The sequence below is a fragment of the Cyprinus carpio genome, chromosome A24 (genome assembly GCF_018340385.1).
Source record: "Cyprinus carpio isolate SPL01 chromosome A24, ASM1834038v1, whole genome shotgun sequence".
In the NCBI taxonomy this organism is placed as follows: domain Eukaryota; kingdom Metazoa; phylum Chordata; class Actinopteri; order Cypriniformes; family Cyprinidae; genus Cyprinus; species Cyprinus carpio.
The window spans coordinates 18657585-18675618 of record NC_056595.1 but is presented as its reverse complement, the minus strand read 5'-3'; the positions used below and the strand labels follow the sequence as shown (position 1 = coordinate 18675618).

The following is an 18034-nucleotide window of genomic DNA, read 5'->3' as shown; positions in this document are numbered from 1 at the left end:
TTTTTATTTATTAATTTAGCTATTCATTATTTTCTTATTATTTTACTTTCTTATTTTTTTATATAACAAAATTTAATTTGTGGCATTTCTTATGTTATTTTTTTTTTAGTTTTCAGCAGAAATAGTGAACTCTTATGCCTGAAACGTAATCTTGATTTTTTCATGCACTATTGTATTAAAAATGTTAAATTTATTCATTTTTTTAAATGTATATATGCCAGTTTAATGTTTTTTTTTCCCCCAGTTTTCAGAGGAATTACTGAACTCTTATGCCCAAAACATATTCTCAATTTCAGACCCCATTGTGTTGATAAATGTCAGTATTGTTATTTATTTATGTGTCTATTTATTTGTTTATTTTATAGATGACATAATAAGAGAGGCCATATATAAAGTTATTTTTTCTAATTTTCAGCAAAAATACTATATCTCTTTAGGCCCAAAACATCTTGATTTCATGCACCATTGTTTGAAGAAATTGTATTTTCATTTTTTTAATTATTATTTTTATATATATATATATATATATATATATATATATATATATATATATATATATGATTATCATTGAATATCATTTTTATCATTTATTTATTATTTATATATTTTTTATATATTTTTATAGTCTCTTAATTAATTTTATCTCTTAATTCTTCAGTGATATAAAGTGTACATGTATACAGTAAAAGTGCTGCATTTAACTTTGCTGGCTGGCAGACGGGCTGTTTATAGCCACGAGACTTTTGTGAACCTCACATCATTTAAAATAACCTCTCAGCGCTCTGCCGTGTCTGTGCTCAGATCACACTGATCTCAGGAATCAGAATCAAACATTCCAGAAACACCTCAGCATCTGTTGTCTTTTGTGCTAATAATTGCTCCTGCAAAGTCATTTCAAGTAGTTAAATCGATGTGGATTGTAAATAAATTGTTTATTTTCTCACATCTGTTATGAAGTTATACTGCTGACAATTTAATATTTTCTTTAATTTATGATATGGAGTTGATTCTTACTATATAATTCACAGCCTCAGATTCGCTGTACAACTTCTCTTTCTGCTTATCAATATTCATAAGCTCACATCCTTGTTTTAGCATTGTGTTCTTAAATATAGATTCATGTGAATTTATGCAAGAGCAAAGAAACCACTAATCACTTTGAATAAAAGTAACATCCTCTCATCCTTTCACACCCCATCACTTCTTTTCTGCAGACACAGGAAGTAGTTTAAAATGATGTAAAAGCTTCCTGCTTTAGAGGAAAGGCAGCTGTGGCTTAATTATTTATATTCCTATGTGAATGCAAAATACTGACGATAATCTCCACTAGACTGACACAACATCCTTCAGAATTCATTCTTATATGATGATTTGGTGCTCAAGAATAATTTATTTTTGTGTCGTTATTAATAATATTGCTATTAATGTTGAAAACCAGTGCTGCTTAAAATACTTTTGTGGAAACCATCATACCTTTTCTCAGGATTCTTTGACGAATAGAAAGTTCAAAAGAACAGCATTTATTTGAAATAGCACTCTTAAAAACAGGTAATTCAGAGCATGTCATGGTTTTGATTTGGCCCACCTTTAAATATCAACACCAGTTCAGTATTTAGCAATTTAGCCTGGCCTAATAAAAAATGCAGTGAACTATGAAACGATTTGAAAAGATTAGCCAGTTTTAACAGAAATCATTTACACCAAGAAGTCTACAATGTTAAAATGTACAACATTCTGTCTAAGTCTTTATATAGACTTTATATCTTTATAATAAAGGATATGTCCCTTTAGAGGCACTGTCACATGCTCGTTAACAGTGTCTTCCCATCATTCCTCTCCAGAGGCTCCAAGAAATCGTGAGCTTCAGCATTAACCCACTTTCCTGTCCCATTGGTTTTATTACGCACTGAAAGGTGCACACGCACATGCAAGTGCTCATGTCCACAGTAATCATTAGCCAACATATGGAAGCAGGAGGCTGTGCATCCTCTGATCAGCCGTTCTTTTATGATTAGTCATGTGGGTTTAGATGTTAACCTGCATCAGCAGTGCGGTGTGGCTCTTTAATTGGTGCCGCTGTGGGAATCCAGCTGTTTAGGTGATCTGTGTCTCACTTTCATTCAGTCAGCGTTACGGCTCTTAAAGGTCGGGTATCTCCTGTACCTCTTTTTACCAGTTCCAGGAATCAGTACCTAAAGCTTTTCTTAGTTTATGAATGCACACCTGTACCTCGTCTGTCTGAAATTCTCACTAGTCAACAAATGCCTGTCAGATTGTGTTGCAGGAAAAGTTTTTTTTGTAATTGATGCAATGGTTTTGGTCAAATGAGGGATATTAACGTTCTCTTTGCTCACAATGGCTCAAGAGTGCATAATATTATTAATTATAAAATATGCTAATTTATATCATCATTATTATCATTATTGTTAAACATTTAAACATTTTTATTGTAAACTTAATTGTTGAATTATGCTAATAACATTATTATTTTTATTTCTACTATGAATAAATATGAATTATTAAGTTACATATTGCTAGTTACATTAAGATTAATATAATTATTAATAACTATGTAATTGTAATGTTTAAATAATAATAATAGTTATAAAATAATAAAAATATAAATCTATAACAATAATAATTATTAGAATATTGATTTGTTATTTTTATAAGTATGGTTGATAAGTTACATATTGCTATTTTACTTTACATAATTTAGATTTTCATATTTTTTAAATTACATTAATAATTAAAATTGTAATTTATTGTAATAATATATATATATATAAAATGTATTATTTTAAAATGTATAATTTTGTGTAATTGTACTTTATGTATTTAAATATACTATTACTACTACTAATAATAATTATTATTATTACTGTATACGGTGAGAATGTTGCTATTTGAGTAACAGTCTTTTCCTTTGTTTCAGGTACAAATCTATGAGCTTGAGGAGCATAAAATTGAGACGTGGAGAGGTAGGATATCCTCACAGGTGGTTCTTTCCAGTGTTTCCTGTTTTGTTTCTAGATTTTATATTTCATTTTTCTTGTTTTTGACAACAGAGCTCTATCTACAAGAAACATTCAAGCCTTTAGTGAACATATCTCCAGATGCAAGGTACCATGCCTTACTATGGGAAGTCACATGCTGTAAGAAAGATGATCTTATATGTTGAAGAGGACATTAGTGTAGTGAAGCGCTAGAGTTTCTTTAGTAAACCACAAACTCTTTTCCTCTCATGTATTGCCCTGTCCTGCGTGCATTGTTTTATTGGCTTATATTTTCAGTGGATTAAATAATTCAGTGCACATTGTCTTGAAGGGGACAATTCTGAATATTATCAGGGTCCTCTGAAGTTGCCCTTCTGTTCCTCAGGTCACCGCAGTGAAACTGACTTTCTCTGTCTCTATATTTTGTGTGCTTCAGCATATTTGATGCTGTGTATTCACTGATCAAAAACAAGATCCACCGGTTACCAGTCATCGACCCTGTCAGTGGAAATGCACTTTACATTTTGACGCACAAAAGGATCCTGAAATTCCTTCAGCTGTTTGTAAGTTCATCAATATATTCTATGCATATCATTTGTACATTTAGTAAGATTTCTGTTGGATTTTTTTTTTTTTTGTGGGGTTTGAGGTTTAACTGATGTTAAAGCGCCCAGTCATTTCCTGTAGTTTAACAAAGAATGAGGAAGGAATTGAATGAGTAGGATGAAAAAGTGCAGAGGAAGGGAGGGGTAGAGCAGATGAAAAGGAAGAGAACAGTCTCTAGATTAAAGTCATCTATCTGATCACAATCCCATGGCTGTTTAAATACTTCAGCAGTGTAAACCCCTTCCATATCTCAGGACATTGTCACAAAGTTTTTGAAAGACAGAGGTTAGTTGAAGCCTCAGCAGGACAGCTTACATAGAAATGCAATGAAATGAGAAATAAAATGTTCTTTATATACTAAAAAGTCTCAAAGTGTTTTTTTGTTTGACAAACAGGGCAGACAGCCAATATAATTCCTATAATTACTAAAATTATCATGCTCTTATGTTGCTTGAATTCTAAAATATTCAAAAGCTGACAGAGTAGCTTGTGTTTGTGTGTCTCAGGTGTGTGAGATGCCAAAGCCCGCCTTTATGAAGCAGACACTGGAGGAGCTGAGCATCGGGACCTACAGCAACATCGCCTTCATCCACCCAGACACGCCAATCATCAAAGCACTCAGCATCTTTGTGGAGAGGAGAGTGTCAGCACTGCCTGTGGTGGATGAGTCAGGTATGATTTAAGAGGAAAAAATGACAGATTTTGTGTATTCCAATACTGTTACACTCATAAAATGTATTTTTTCTTTCGTATTTTTTTGCCTTTCAGGAAAAGTTGTAGATATTTATTCCAAATTTGATGTCATTGTAAGTATGTTATGCATTTATTTTATTGTTGAGTGTGGAAAATGTTTGTCCTATTCTCCAGACTTTCGTTATCTGTTTGTGTGTTTGTAGAATCTTGCTGCTGAAAAGACGTACAACAACCTTGACATAAGTGTGACACAGGCGCTGATGCACAGGTCACAGTACTTTGAAGGGGTTATGAAGTGCAACAGATTTGAGACACTGGAAACGATAGTAGATCGGATAGTCAAGGCTGAGGTAAGCTTTCCTGCTACCTTCATTTCTGTCTCCATATATTTGCAACCTTGTTATTATGACCAAAAAATGAATATGTACTTGGTTTTATACGTTTTCTTTAGCTGTTATAGTTCTCTATTCAGGAGATATGTTAGAGCAGTTCTTTGTTGTATGTATTCTGCAACTACTCTTGCACTTTATAAAGGAACATTTTTGTGTTGTTCTTGGTAATTTATTCTAGAACAGCTCTTTGCAATAGCTATTATACATCTGCTCTTGGTAATAGTCAACAGTTGTACTAGTTCTTTATAGAGGAAATATTGTAGAGTTAGTCTTGGTGATGTGTTCTAGAGTAGATCTTGCTAATAGATAGGCATGTCTTCATAGTCTTTTTAGATATTCTATAGTTTCTCTAGTTCACTACAGATGAGATATGCTGGAGCTGTAATAGATATTGTACAAATATTCTTGCTTTTTATAGTGGAAAAATGTTTGGGTTGTTCTTAGTAAATTATTCTAGAGCATCTCTTAGATATACATCTGCTCTGGTAACATTTAGTAGGTACTTTACCTCTTCATAGAAAAATCTTTTTAGAGTCACTCTTAATAATAGATATTCTGGAGCAGCTCTTGGTATGATAGTTTACACAGTGCTCTTGAAAACAATCATCAGTTGCTCTTGTTCTTTGTTGAGGATATATTTTAGAATTGCTCTAGTTATTATTCTAGAGCAGATCTTGCTAAAATAAATTATATTTATTTATTATTGTATTTACAGATTTTCAACAGTTGCTCTTGCTCTTTATATTGGTGATATATTTTTTTTCTAGATATACTATGGCTGCTCTTGTTCACTATAGATATTCCAGATAGATATTCTACAACTGCTGTTTGTTTTTATAGAGGAAAATGTTCACTTTGCTCATGGTAATGTATTCTAGAGATAGAGATATTCTAGATCATCTGGGTAATAAATGCTGTAGAGCTGCTAATTGTTTTACTGTGGTAATATTCTTGCATCACACTTGTTTCTAGATATTCTTCAGCTATTCTAAATCATCCGGGTAATAGATGCTCTAGAGCAGCTCATTTCTAGATGTTGTAGAGCTGCTCAAGTTCACTACAGACAGGATATTCTAGATCATCTGGTTAATTTATTCTCTAGAGCTACTTTTAGCCTTTATTATGGTCATATTCTAGCGTTACTTTTGTTTCTAGATATTTTGTAGCTGTTCTAGTTCACTATAGAAGAGAGATTCTAGATCATCTGGTTAATAGAGGCTCTAGAGCTAATTTTATCCTTTATTATGGTCATAGTCTAGCATTACCTTTGTTTCTAGATATTCTGTAGCTATTCTAGTTCACTATAGAAGAGATTCTAGATCATCTGGATAATTGATGTTCTAGAGCTGCTTTTAGCCTTTATTGTGATGATATTTTAGTTCAGCTATTGTTTCTAGATATTCAAGAGCTTCTATAATTCACTATAGAGGAGATATGCTTGAGTTGCTCTTGATCTTTGCTTTTGGTTCTAGAGCATATTTTGGAGCTACTTTAGGTCAGTACAGAGGACATATTCTAGAGCTGTTTGCTGTCCAAGGTACTCCAGGGCTACTCTAGATGCTGATGTCTCTCTGTCCTCGGTCAGGTGCACAGGCTGGTGGTGGTGGATGAGAATGGCAGCATCGTGGGCATCGTCTCTCTGTCAGACATCCTCCAGGCACTTGTTCTCAACCCCGCAGGTATCAATGCTCAGCATTCCTAAAGCACATTTCCAGCAGGACCCTCCTTCTCCCAACCTCTCTCGCCCGAGCCACAGGTACTACCGCCACTGCTACCTCTGCTGGGGTCAAGAAGATGATGCATGACGCTGCACTGCCTGGCTCATGATGTGTGCGAGGATGGCATGTGCCAACTTAACCAGACGTGGTTGGCTTTGATTCCAGAGGGCAGTGTGTGTGTGTATGTGTGCACGCCCACATTTCACCGCATATGATTTTGATTAATGAGACACTTGCAGTACATCAGAGCCCCTCCCACTGCAGAGCTTCCCATCTGCTGATGAATAGTGTCCTGCAGTAACTCAACCACTCACTGTGTGTCCTCTCAACACATGCATACACATAATGTCGTAGGTCTTCCCAGTAAGATCATTAAACATTTCTGTTCATAAATGTACATACCTCTTGCAGGATATGGAAGATGTTAATTATTTTAACGAAATAAGATAATAGAAAATTGCATGTTATTTTATTAATACTGTCCTGAATAAGCTGTTTTGCATAACAAATGTTTACATATAGTGCACAAGAGAAAATAATAATTGAGTTGAATGAGTTGAAGTGAATGAAAAGTAATGGAGATCTGGAAGCTGTGTTTTCAAACTTTGAAGTGCTGCTAAAACATTTATCTTCATAAAACCTGCTGAAACCTGGTTTAAAAAACTCACAAGGACATACTACTGGTGCATTTTATGTTGTAGAATAAAACGTTAACAACAGACCTTATTTAAGGCATTTAACCACCAACTTAAACTTCAGGATGATGGAAACAGAAGTGCTAAAATCCTCAGTTCTGGGTTTTAGCCTAAAAAATATGTCATAGTTTATAGTTCTTATCACTAGCAGGTGTAGCGCAGGCTGTCTGGAACTAAATTCAGCAGGAATCCAGATCTCCGAGCAGCCCATGTTGAAAATACATGTTCGTAAACTGCGTGCTAGTGGTTGTAAGCAGTATTGCAACTATAAACTGACCACTCTTTTACAGTACATAATGTCTACTCTCTTACCTTTGCAGGTATGACCAGGAAAGAGAGCAAAGCGGAGACGGAGTGATGTGTGCTGAGATTGCTGGGTCATGCGACGTTGCTGTCAGAGACTGAAGTAGAAGCGGAGACCACAAGTTTGGGCCACATGTCAGAATGAAAGCGTGGGACCAGCGAACTTGACCTAGATGTGTGCTGTTAGAGGGCAAAAGAAGGGGTTTATGGGTACACGGCCTGCTAAATTGGTCTGTTATCTGATTTTTAGATGGACATAGTGGATCATCTCTTATTCAGAAGGATACTGTGAACTCTGCCGATTATATCACACTAAGCTTCTGCTCGCACCCTATGATAACTATACTTTTACCTAGTCCTACTAAAACTACGCCATCTGGTGTCTGAGTAGTGGTCTGCACACAGACTACGGATTGTACCATAATCGCCTCTCTTGGAGAGGGGTGTCTTTGCGTTGGCAGGGCATTCAGTAATAATCTCAGTATTCAGTGCATGTTATGACTGTTTGTTCCTCGTGTATATATACGATTTTTGGCTTGTGGTGTATGAGCCCGGTTCACATATTTGTACTTTTGACTACTCCTGAATTTAGGAACTCATTTATTCTTTCTCCGCCACAGTCCCTTTGTAAATGGAGACAGAAATGGTTTCTGTCTATGGTGCCTTCTGTCCAGCAGTTATCGCCCACTACTGGTTGCCAATGGAACAAGATTAATTGAATGTTTAAATAAATCAAAGTGAATGTTACGGTTGTTTAAAAAAACCAAAAGCCCCTTTTTGCTGTTTTAGTGTGTGTCACTAATTGTATTTATTGCAGAGCTCTACATTTCTTCACTTTGGGTGTTCTTGATGTTTTTGAAATGATGCTGTATATGATAATTAAAATGTTTATTTATTTATATTTAGCACTTTTGTAATTTTGAGAGTGATATCTAAGTGTGAGATGGAAAGATCTAAGAAGCCCCTATGCAGTAAAACCACATGCTGATCAATGACTTGACGTTCAATGCAATTCAACCTTAAAATCCCACTTTTTTTTTTTTTTTTTGCTGTCCATGAAGTTACTGACTTCTTGTTTGTATCGACTGTACTGTACGCGCACGCAGAGCTTCTCTCTGAGGAATCTACAAGTGCCAGAGAAAGGTCTATTTTTCTGTGTTTTAAATGTTTGTAATACTTCACATTTTAAGTTCTGATGTTTTACAGCTATGTTAGTGTTGTCATTATAAAAAAGAGAAATGTCCAGAGATAAATGCATATCACTGGCATGAGATGCTGATGGATAATCATGCTTTATAGTCATTTTTATTTTATTTTACAGTTAAATAAACAAGAATAAACTAAGTCTCTAAAACTTTTTTTGTATTGAGATGGTTGGCAAATTAGTAAAAAGGAAAACGTGTAAAAAGGAAAACGTCTTTAGTGTGTGCTTTTAAAATAATAACAAAAACGTGGAAATGATTTGGCCTATGAAGAGTTAACTTAGGCTAAATGTTATTTTGGGAGACCAGCTAAAACCAGCTACTTCCAGTGAAGACCAGCCAACCAGCTTAGGCTGGGTTTAGCTGTTTATTTATTTATTTCAGCAGGTTTGGTAGGCCTTAGTATTCCAAAACTGTTGTCAGTTGGAGGCGTGACAGGTCTCGTGACCCACCAGTTGTGCCTGAGGGAAATACTTATGCGACATCTTCGAAACAACTTGCTGTTTTAAGTGCTAATATGTTTGCCAGCCTCACATACTATTTATTATTGTTCTTGGAAATACATTATTTTTTGGTTCCAGGATACCATTTCAATCAATAAGTTTAGGGCTTCTTCAGTTAGGGCTACTTCACTGACATATGAAATATCAATTTATTGAACCTTTAGACAAAATAAATAAGTTAAAAATTACAAAGTGTATGTGTTTTATGTTTTATCATAATAGGCTTTTATATCCTAGTATGAGAATATGGAGTTCACATCTACTCGAGGAAGAACAAGTTTTAGCTTTAGGGTACAAGGGCACAAACTGAGCAAAAATATGCAATTTGGCACTGCTGCTGTTTTATATGCCTAAACGGTGGATTAAATACCTTTACTTTGTACATCTTTATAACAGAATAGCAGACATCAAATGCACTTAGGCTATACCACGACCTTAAGGTGGACACTTTTGCATTTAGCCTATACTAAAAGGTTTTTAAGTTATTAAAAAAATAAATTGTCAAGGGCTGAAAAGCAGTAGAACAGGTTTAAATCACCATTCGTTCCTTCCCTGTTTGAAAGGAATCAAATATCCTAAACAGAATGCCAAAGATTATGTGGAGATTACCAAAACTTGCCGGACAAAATTATATACTATATTCCTATGGATGTGAATAGGAAAACCATTAAGACATTGTCGATGAAATACAAGTTTCCTTTCGGGAAAAATCATGTCTATAGAATTAACCTGTAGCTTAATCTTAAATGGCCTATTTTTGGTGCCGCGCTCTGTGCGCCTCTGGCGATCTGGTTCCTGCCTCGCGCTCATTGGCTCATTTCGGCTGATGGCGATAGACACCTGACTCACAAACCACCCGCTTCTAACTGATCCATGAAAGCATAAAGACAGAGCACGTAGGCAACTTCTTGTCGACAAGCTCAGACCTTCATATCTTAAGGTAAATTCGTATGTGCAATTGAAAAATAAATAGTAGTCTCATTTATTAAATATAAATACTCATTGATGCAAATTTGCAAACGCTTTATTCCAGATGTGCGTGTGGAATAAACTAGACTCTTAGAGTTAAGAAAGTTCCTCTGGAATCAAGCCAAAACATGAAAATTATTTCCTTAACTACGTATTTATAGCCTTTTAAAATGTATGTTTTTTTTTTTTGTTTTTTTTTTTAAATAGTTACATTTGAAAATAGTTCGCTTTTGGATAATGTAAATCTGTCTGTAGCCTATTTACAATATTTTGAACTTGAAATCGTTAATAGTAGGCTATATTTTATCAAATGTAATACTTTATATTATTATAAGCCTACTAATATCTCAAAGTATGTTTGCATGAGAATTTGTCGATTGCAAATATTGAAAGAATGCGCGCGTGATGGCTTTATATTTAGATTTGTATTGTTTCACTTTGCTAGATATTGATGTCACGCCCCCCGTCAAGTAATTTTAGCGGCTGCAGAATATTCTACGTGACAGAAGGCACATAGTCCATTTCTCCAACTCTAGTTAAATATCTGCTCGTTTATATTTAAAACAAGCATATTTGACATGTGCAGGGTTATGAAAAGTGATCTTTCTAATTTATTTCCACAATCATAAGCACGTCGCTCCCCATTTCGTCTCTGTGTCGAACACCAATGTCAAACGACATTTCACGTTTTCCATTTGCATGTATTAATCTTGCAGACGCGCTCTCGCAAAAGCTACATTCAAGGTCATTGGCTGTGTCCTGTGAACTGGATTACTTTCTGCATATCTGGGCATCACAAGCGCAGGCTGTCCAGTCAGTCACTCATGCTCTCTGTGTAGGCAGCTCTTGGTAATGTTCATCATGGTAACCACAGTAACTCCAGTGCCACTGTGGTATTCTCTGAGCAGGACTCCCACTGTCGTGGAAAATCTGGGAAAATTAGGGAATTTTAAAGTGTTGAATGAATAAAATCTAAAAATCTTAAACGGTCAAATGTCATAGACATTTCTATTATCATTCAAAAGTTTTGTGTCAGTAATTTTTTATTTTTTATTTTAAGAAATCACATGTATTTAGCAAGGATGCATTAAATTGATCAGTAAAGACTTTTGCATTCATTTCTATTTCAAATGAATGCTGTTATTTTGAACTTTCTATACATAAAAGAATCCTGAAAAAACGAATCATGGTTTCTTCAAAAAATAGTAGGCAGCACGACTGTTTTCTACACTGATTATAAGAAATGTCTCTTAAACAGCAAATCAGTATATTAATGATTTCTGAATGATCATGTGACACTGAAATCTGTTCAAAATTCAGCTTTGCCATCACAGGAATGAATTACATTTTAAGATTTATTGAAATAGAAAACTGTTCATTTAAATTGTAATAATATTTTACAATATTACTGTTTTAACTGAATTTTTTATTAAAAAAAATGCAGCCTTGGTGAGCATAAGAGACCTTCAAAAACATTAAAAATCGAACTCAAACTTCTGAATGATAAAATTGAAGGTAGAAATTGCTCGTTTTTGTGCAGTCGCTATAAAAGTGCAGTCCCTTTTATGTAAATGAATGTAAAAATAAGATATTTTGAAGAATAATAATCATACAGTTTTGGTTCCCACTGACTTCCATTGATGAAATGCCATGGACAAAAAAATACAATGAAAGTCAAAAGGAACCATAACTGTTTGATTACCAACATTCTTCTAGCTATCTTCCTCAGCAGAAGAAAGAAATGCATACAGGTTTGGATCGGCATGACATTTCATTTTGGGTGAACTATCCCTTTAAAGTTTTTTTCTTCAGCTGAGCATAAAAAATGTTTTTTGAAGAATGTGGGTAACCAAACAGTTAATGGTAGCCATTAACTCCCATAGCATGGAAGTCAATGGCTACCGTCAACAGTTTGGTTTCAAACATTCTTCAAAATATCTTCTTTTGTACTCAACAGAAGACAGAAAGTCACGTTTGGAACAACTTGAGGGGGAATAAAGGATGACAGGGTTTTAATTTTCGGGTGGATGTCATTCTAAACTAATTGTTTAGAGACAATTAGGTCATATCTGGAATAATCAGTGCACCATTGTGCCAATACTTTTTCGTAAGGGCCTTTGTGAAAACTATGGTCAAAACTTGTAACTTGGCCAAAGTGCAGAAAGTCACCTCCCTTTAAGTTTTGAGACCCAGCTATTGTCATGCTGATCCCTGTATGACTTTCCTGAAAGCTTAATGAGTTGTCCATGAGGCCGGCCAATACATGTTGGCACTGTTTTCAGATGCTGGCCTCTCGTGCACTGGTGCGGGGACTGCAGTCTGGATTCTGGAGGAGGGTGTCAACTTCATCTGCTGCCTGGGCTGCACACACTCACGGTGACAGCACACTCTCAAGGGCAATAGAGACCACACAGCTGTCATTCACATCTGTCTATCTATCTATTTGGACAGATACTTTCAAACCCTTTACAGTTCTCTGACTGTTGTTGTTCTTGTGCATTTGTCCTCAGATGTTGATGTGATTGACTGCTCCGTTCCTCAGTACAACAACCGTCTGGACACGCCATTGCCAGATGTTCCATTTGTCAGAAATCTCAGTTCTGAACAGAAGAAACTCAAAGAGAAAGAGAAGGGATCATGGACCCAGCTCACCAAGGAGGAGAAACTAGCTTGTAAATCTGCATGACATAGACCAACTTTTAGCTTTTTAATCTACTGCTTAATAAGAAAATGATCAGTCATAAATCTACTATTGTTACAAGAACAGGTTAGACTTTGACCCTGGGTGTGGAGGAAACTGTTACTCACTCACAAGGCACCTGAATATTTGTCTTTACAATATAAACATGCTCACATGTCATTTTTTACTGAAAGTAGAAGTAGGTACTGTAATGAAAATATGATATACAGTACCATTTAGAAGTCTGGGGTTAATATTTTTAAGATAAGACAAGATAAGAAATTAATAATTTTATTCCACAGGGACACATTCAATTGATCAAAAGTAACAGTAAAGACTTTTATATTGTGTATAAAATTTTATAAATTTTCATTAAATAATTCATCAAAGAATTAGAGTTTCCATGAATATATTAAGCAGCACAGCTGTTTTTAACATTGAAAGTAATAATAAATGTTTACCGTGCAGAATGATTTCTGAAGGATCAAGTACTGAAGACTGGAGTAATGGCTGCTGAAAATTCAGCTTTGTCATCACAGGAATATATTTAAGTTCAAAACACATTCAAATAGAAAACATTGTAAATTGTAAAAAATATTTCACAGTATTAGTGTTTTTACTAAATACCTTGGTGAGCTTAAGATACTTCTTTCCAAAACATAATTAAAAAAAAATCTTTATGATATATATAATATATATGTATTTTTATATATTTATGATATATATGTTTATGATATATATAATTCTGGATATATGGGTACATATCCTTTATTTAGTTATGAAGAACAGCTTTTTTAGACCCACCAATAGAAGTTAATAAGATCCTTTAGGTCTAAAAGGGTTTGAATGCTGATTGAACACTTGGCAGAAACTGATAAATTTTCTTCAGTAGCTATTAGAATTATTTGCTTTTAAAATTGAGAGGTTTCAGCAGGATTTTTCCAGTTCTAACAGAAGCTAAATGTCACAAATCACCCCTTAGTTATCAATACAGCCTAGTATAAGTATAAAGATTTTTTTTTAAATATTTTATATTTTGTACATTTGTACATTTTCTATATTGAATTATATTTTCATAATTTTTTTTTTTTTTATATTTATTTCAGTTTTATATTACTTTGTGATGTATAATAGATTATTTTACCTGGGTAAGATCCCTCAAGGCTAAATTATTAATTTAGTAAATGGGGCATGGATCTTGGGAATTACAATGATTATGGCAGATATGATAATGACTTCACACTCATTTGGCCTCAAGTATTAAAAGTTCTTTCCCACCAGATGGCAGCGTTGTATAAGTGTTTGAGTTGAATGGTGGCAAACCTCTTTGGCTTTCAAGTGTGCGTGCTTCTAAATCCAACAGTTACTAATCAGATCATCTGTAGTGTTTTTTTTTTTCTTACTTTTTTTGCAGTATACAGACTCACACATGAGCTGTCGTATGCAGAGATGAGGCAAGGCTCCAAAGAGTGGATGACTGTCCTTGGAGGCGTCTTCATCTTCCTTGGCTTCACAGGGCTGCTGGTGTGGTGGCAGCGTGTCTATGGTGGGTTTATATATGAAGATATATACATTCTCTAAATGATGCATAATAGTTTTTGATTACCAGATTATCATGGCAGGAAAGTTTTAAATGCTTGAATTTCAGGCATTTCATCATTCACGATACGTTATGTTGCTTTGATGTGAGATTCAGCTGGATTTAATTGTGTTGATGATTTATTTATTCATCCAATCTGAAATCAGAAACAGTTATCAAAACCAAAATCAACATACCTGTAACAGATTGGCTTCTGATAAATTAAAGTGATAGTCCATGCAAAACATTTCCTCACCCTCATGCCATTCTTTCTTCTGTGGAACACAAGAGAAGACAGTTTGAAGAATGTTGGAAAACATGTTAAGGTTCCATTGATTCCATAGTATTTTTTTGTCCATACTATGAAAGGCAGTGCAGTTGGTTGCCAGTATTTTTCAAACTATTTTCTTTTGTGTCCCATTGACTTCTGTAGTATTTTTTTGTTCATACTATGGAAGTCAATAAGACCTGAAACTGTTTGGTTGACAATATTCTTTCAAATAATTTATTTTCTTTTTTTTTGTCCCATTGACTTCCATATAATTTTTTTTTGTCCATACAATGGAAGTCAATTAGACTCAAAACAAGTTACCATATGAAAGTGAATGGAACCTGAAACTGTTTGGTTGCCACTATTCTTCAAAATATCATCTTTTGTGTTCCATGGAAGACAGAAAGTCATACACGATTGGAACATCATGAAGGGAAGTAAATGATGACAGAATTTACATTTCACTAAGGCCCAAAAGAGTTCAATTTCACTTGGATTTTGTTCTTTTTTTATCCTTTTCCTCTAATGTGACCACCAGTCCTCTGATTTCACATGTCAGATGGAAGAATCAGCACAACCTTTTTACCTGCAGCACACACTCCCACTGAAATAATTGGACTGGGTTGTATTTTCCAGTCAATGGTTTGAAGGAGCGAAAAAGAGGGGAAAGATTTACGTGTTTGAGCCATGGCTTCAGTTCAGGAATCCCTTAAGACCCAGCTGAACTTCTTCACAAATGATAAGAAGATTTCCAAGGCTGTGTGTGCCTAAGATGGATGGAAAGCAGTTGACATGTTTAAAACAGAATAAGTGTGCTTGTGTGTGTGTTAGTATAAGTGTGAGCGGAAGCAGACGAGTCTCCTCCATCTCTGTCTCAGAAGCCCCAGTTCTTTGAGGAAGGAAGTCAATGCTACATCACCTCAGGAGAGATGCAGTAGAGGAAAATACCGCAAGGAGGGAAGAAAAAAAGAAAAACTGTGAACAAAAGTTTGGTGAGGATCCTTGAGGGGGTAGAAAGAGAGGTGTAGCCACGTCAAAGCCAGAAAGGTATAGAAGTCCAAAAGTCAGTTGTCAGTTGAGCACGGGGTATTTCCCGCAATGTCTGGCTCATGTTGTGACTTGAAAAACTCCACTCTGGGCCGCTGTTCGTTAAACTCATTAGGGCTGGGTATTAAGACTCGTCTGAGGTTGACTTTAGCAATTGTTGGAATTTAAAGAGGAGATAAAAGGGGCAATTTTTTTGGAAAGACACCTGGGATACAGTCACACTTCAGGTTCTTATTCTGGGATATGCAGGCATCTGTGCCCCACAAATTCTTGAAAACTGAACAGAATTTCCTGAATACCTCAGGGCAGGTGCAATGACTCAACCTGGCAAAAACAAAATTCATAATCTTATTGATGTGTTTGTGTGACAGAAACTGTATTGTCAGCCTTGAGGCGTCTCAGAAGGGGAGCTGCCATTGAAAAAAAATGACATAGTATAAACCAAATACTAGATAACAGTCTGAGTCCACACCGAGAATCTGGGATTCAAAATTTAAACCTTGAAATAAAAAATGTACAAGAAAGAAATATTATGAGGTAAAATCAACGTGACTGCTGTCATTATAGCAATAATGTAAGACATTCTATGTTTATTTATAAATATATAATAATATTTATTGTGAAATATTATTACAATTTTGAATAAGTGTTTTCTGTCTGAATATGTTTTAAAATGTGATTTATTTCTGTGATGGCATAGCAGAATTTTCAGCAGCCATTACTCCAGTCTTCAGTGTCACTTGATTCTTCAGATCATTATCATTCTAATTTGCTGATTTGTTGCTTAAAATATTATCAGTGTTGAAAACAGTTCTGCTGATAAATATTTTTGTGGAAACAGTGATACACTACTGTTCAAATAGTTTAACAGTAAATGAGACTTTAAAAATGAAATTAATATTTTTTTATTCATCAAGGACATATTCAATTGATCAAAAGTTAAAGACATATATAATATTACAGAAGAGTTTTATTTCAAATAAATGGTACTCTTTTGAACTTTATATTCATCAAAGAATCCTGAAAAAAAAAAATCTATCATGGTTTCCACAAAAATAGTGTACAAATTGATAATAAAAAGAATAATGAATAATAATTGGTCATCAGTTGAGCAACAAATTAGTATATTAATTGTAATCGAAAACTGGAGTAATGGCTGGTGAAAATTCAGGAACAAATAATTTCAATTTTAAAATGAGATCAATATGAAAAATGTTATTTAAAATGTTATTTTTTTATTTAATGTTTTTAAATTCAAATTTTATGAAAATTCAAATAATATAAAAATCCATTCAAAAATAAAAATAATAAAAAAAAAAAAAAAAAAAAAAAAAAATAATAATAATAATAATAATAAAAGATAATAGAAGCATATTTATAATAATAGTAATAGAAGCAAGTGGATTTTTGAACTGCAACTGCAACCCTGAACTGCAACCTTTTTTTGACCGAGTTCAAAAAGAGCCATGTTTATTGGCTCTTTTTTTACATGAACCAGGTCTGTGATATTAGCAGACAGGTTTGTGCATGTTGTGCAGATGCAATGTTTTTCTCTAATTTGTTTACTTTTTTTTGTCCCCTGTTTTTGCCTGGAGGATATAACTCCACAGAAGAGTCTGAGCTGTTGGCTTCTGCCCTCTGTTAGTTGGTCTCTATGTGCTGTTGGGTTTTTTATTTTGCTGACAAGTCTACAGTTCCAGTAAGCGGGGAAATAGAAGGGGATTTTGCACAATTAACTGTTTTCACACTCGACACCCCCATCTTTTTCTTTTACACTTTTTTAAATTATTGATCAGTGTTTTATCTTAAGCTTTTAGAACTCTTAATAAATTATTCGTTATTCTGTGAAACAAACAAACAAATGAATGAATGTAAGGGCATTTCTAAATTGTTTGTTTTTACAAACAAAACTACAATTCAAATTTGGGCTGTCAATAGATCTTAAAGTTATAGCTTTAAGTATATAACTTAAAATTGAAATTCCTACACAAGATTGTGAATAATTGATGACAGAATTATTAATAAATTTGGGGGAACAACTTGTATTATACACAAGAATATTACTTTAATTCTCTTTCTTGATGTGACCAGTGTTGTTTTTCTCTTTCTTGCAGTGTATGGTGATGTTCCGCACACTCTGTCTCAAGAGTCAGTCGCACAGCAGACGCAGAGGATGATCGATATGAGAGTGAACCCCGTCCATGGATTCTCTAATAAGTGGGACTATGAAAAGAAACAGTGGAAATAAATGCATTCCGCCTTAATTATTAAAAATGTATCAGGATTGCATTAATGAAACGTTCCAAACTCAATAATGCTGTGCAACCGACAGCCTTAAAATATATGTGAATCTAAATAAATGCACTGAATTAAACTCTGA

General features: G+C 34.4%; 2 protein-coding genes across 9 annotated transcripts in view; both read left to right on the top strand.

Annotated features, from left to right (window-relative positions):
• LOC109049773 (5'-AMP-activated protein kinase subunit gamma-2) overlaps positions 1 to 8817 on the top strand; it is a 55837-nt gene extending 47020 nt beyond the window's left edge. For 6 of the 8 annotated variants that reach the window (XM_042714520.1, XM_042714524.1, XM_042714522.1 and 3 more), the window contains 8 exons: positions 2936 to 2981; positions 3069 to 3123; positions 3433 to 3559; positions 4109 to 4274; positions 4371 to 4408; positions 4499 to 4645; positions 6273 to 6366; positions 7421 to 8817. In XM_042714520.1, coding sequence (XP_042570454.1) covers positions 2936 to 2981; positions 3069 to 3123; positions 3433 to 3559; positions 4109 to 4274; positions 4371 to 4408; positions 4499 to 4645; positions 6273 to 6366; positions 7421 to 7458 — 711 coding nt within the window. In that variant the 3' untranslated portion in view covers positions 7459 to 8817. Of the gene's footprint in view, positions 1 to 2935; positions 2982 to 3068; positions 3124 to 3432; positions 3560 to 4108; positions 4275 to 4370; positions 4409 to 4498; positions 4646 to 6272; positions 6587 to 7420 lie in introns of all 8 variants that reach the window. The other 2 variants (XR_006153487.1, XR_006153488.1) reach the window with 2 other exon arrangements.
• A 1088-nt stretch (positions 8818 to 9905) lies between these two features.
• LOC109049772 lies at positions 9906 to 18034 on the top strand. The gene is made up of 5 exons (XM_042714527.1): positions 9906 to 10048; positions 12360 to 12453; positions 12588 to 12749; positions 14172 to 14303; positions 17769 to 18034. Exons 2-5 carry the CDS (start codon positions 12360 to 12362, stop codon positions 17900 to 17902), a joined length of 522 nt encoding a protein of 173 aa, XP_042570461.1. The 5' UTR covers positions 9906 to 10048; the 3' UTR covers positions 17903 to 18034.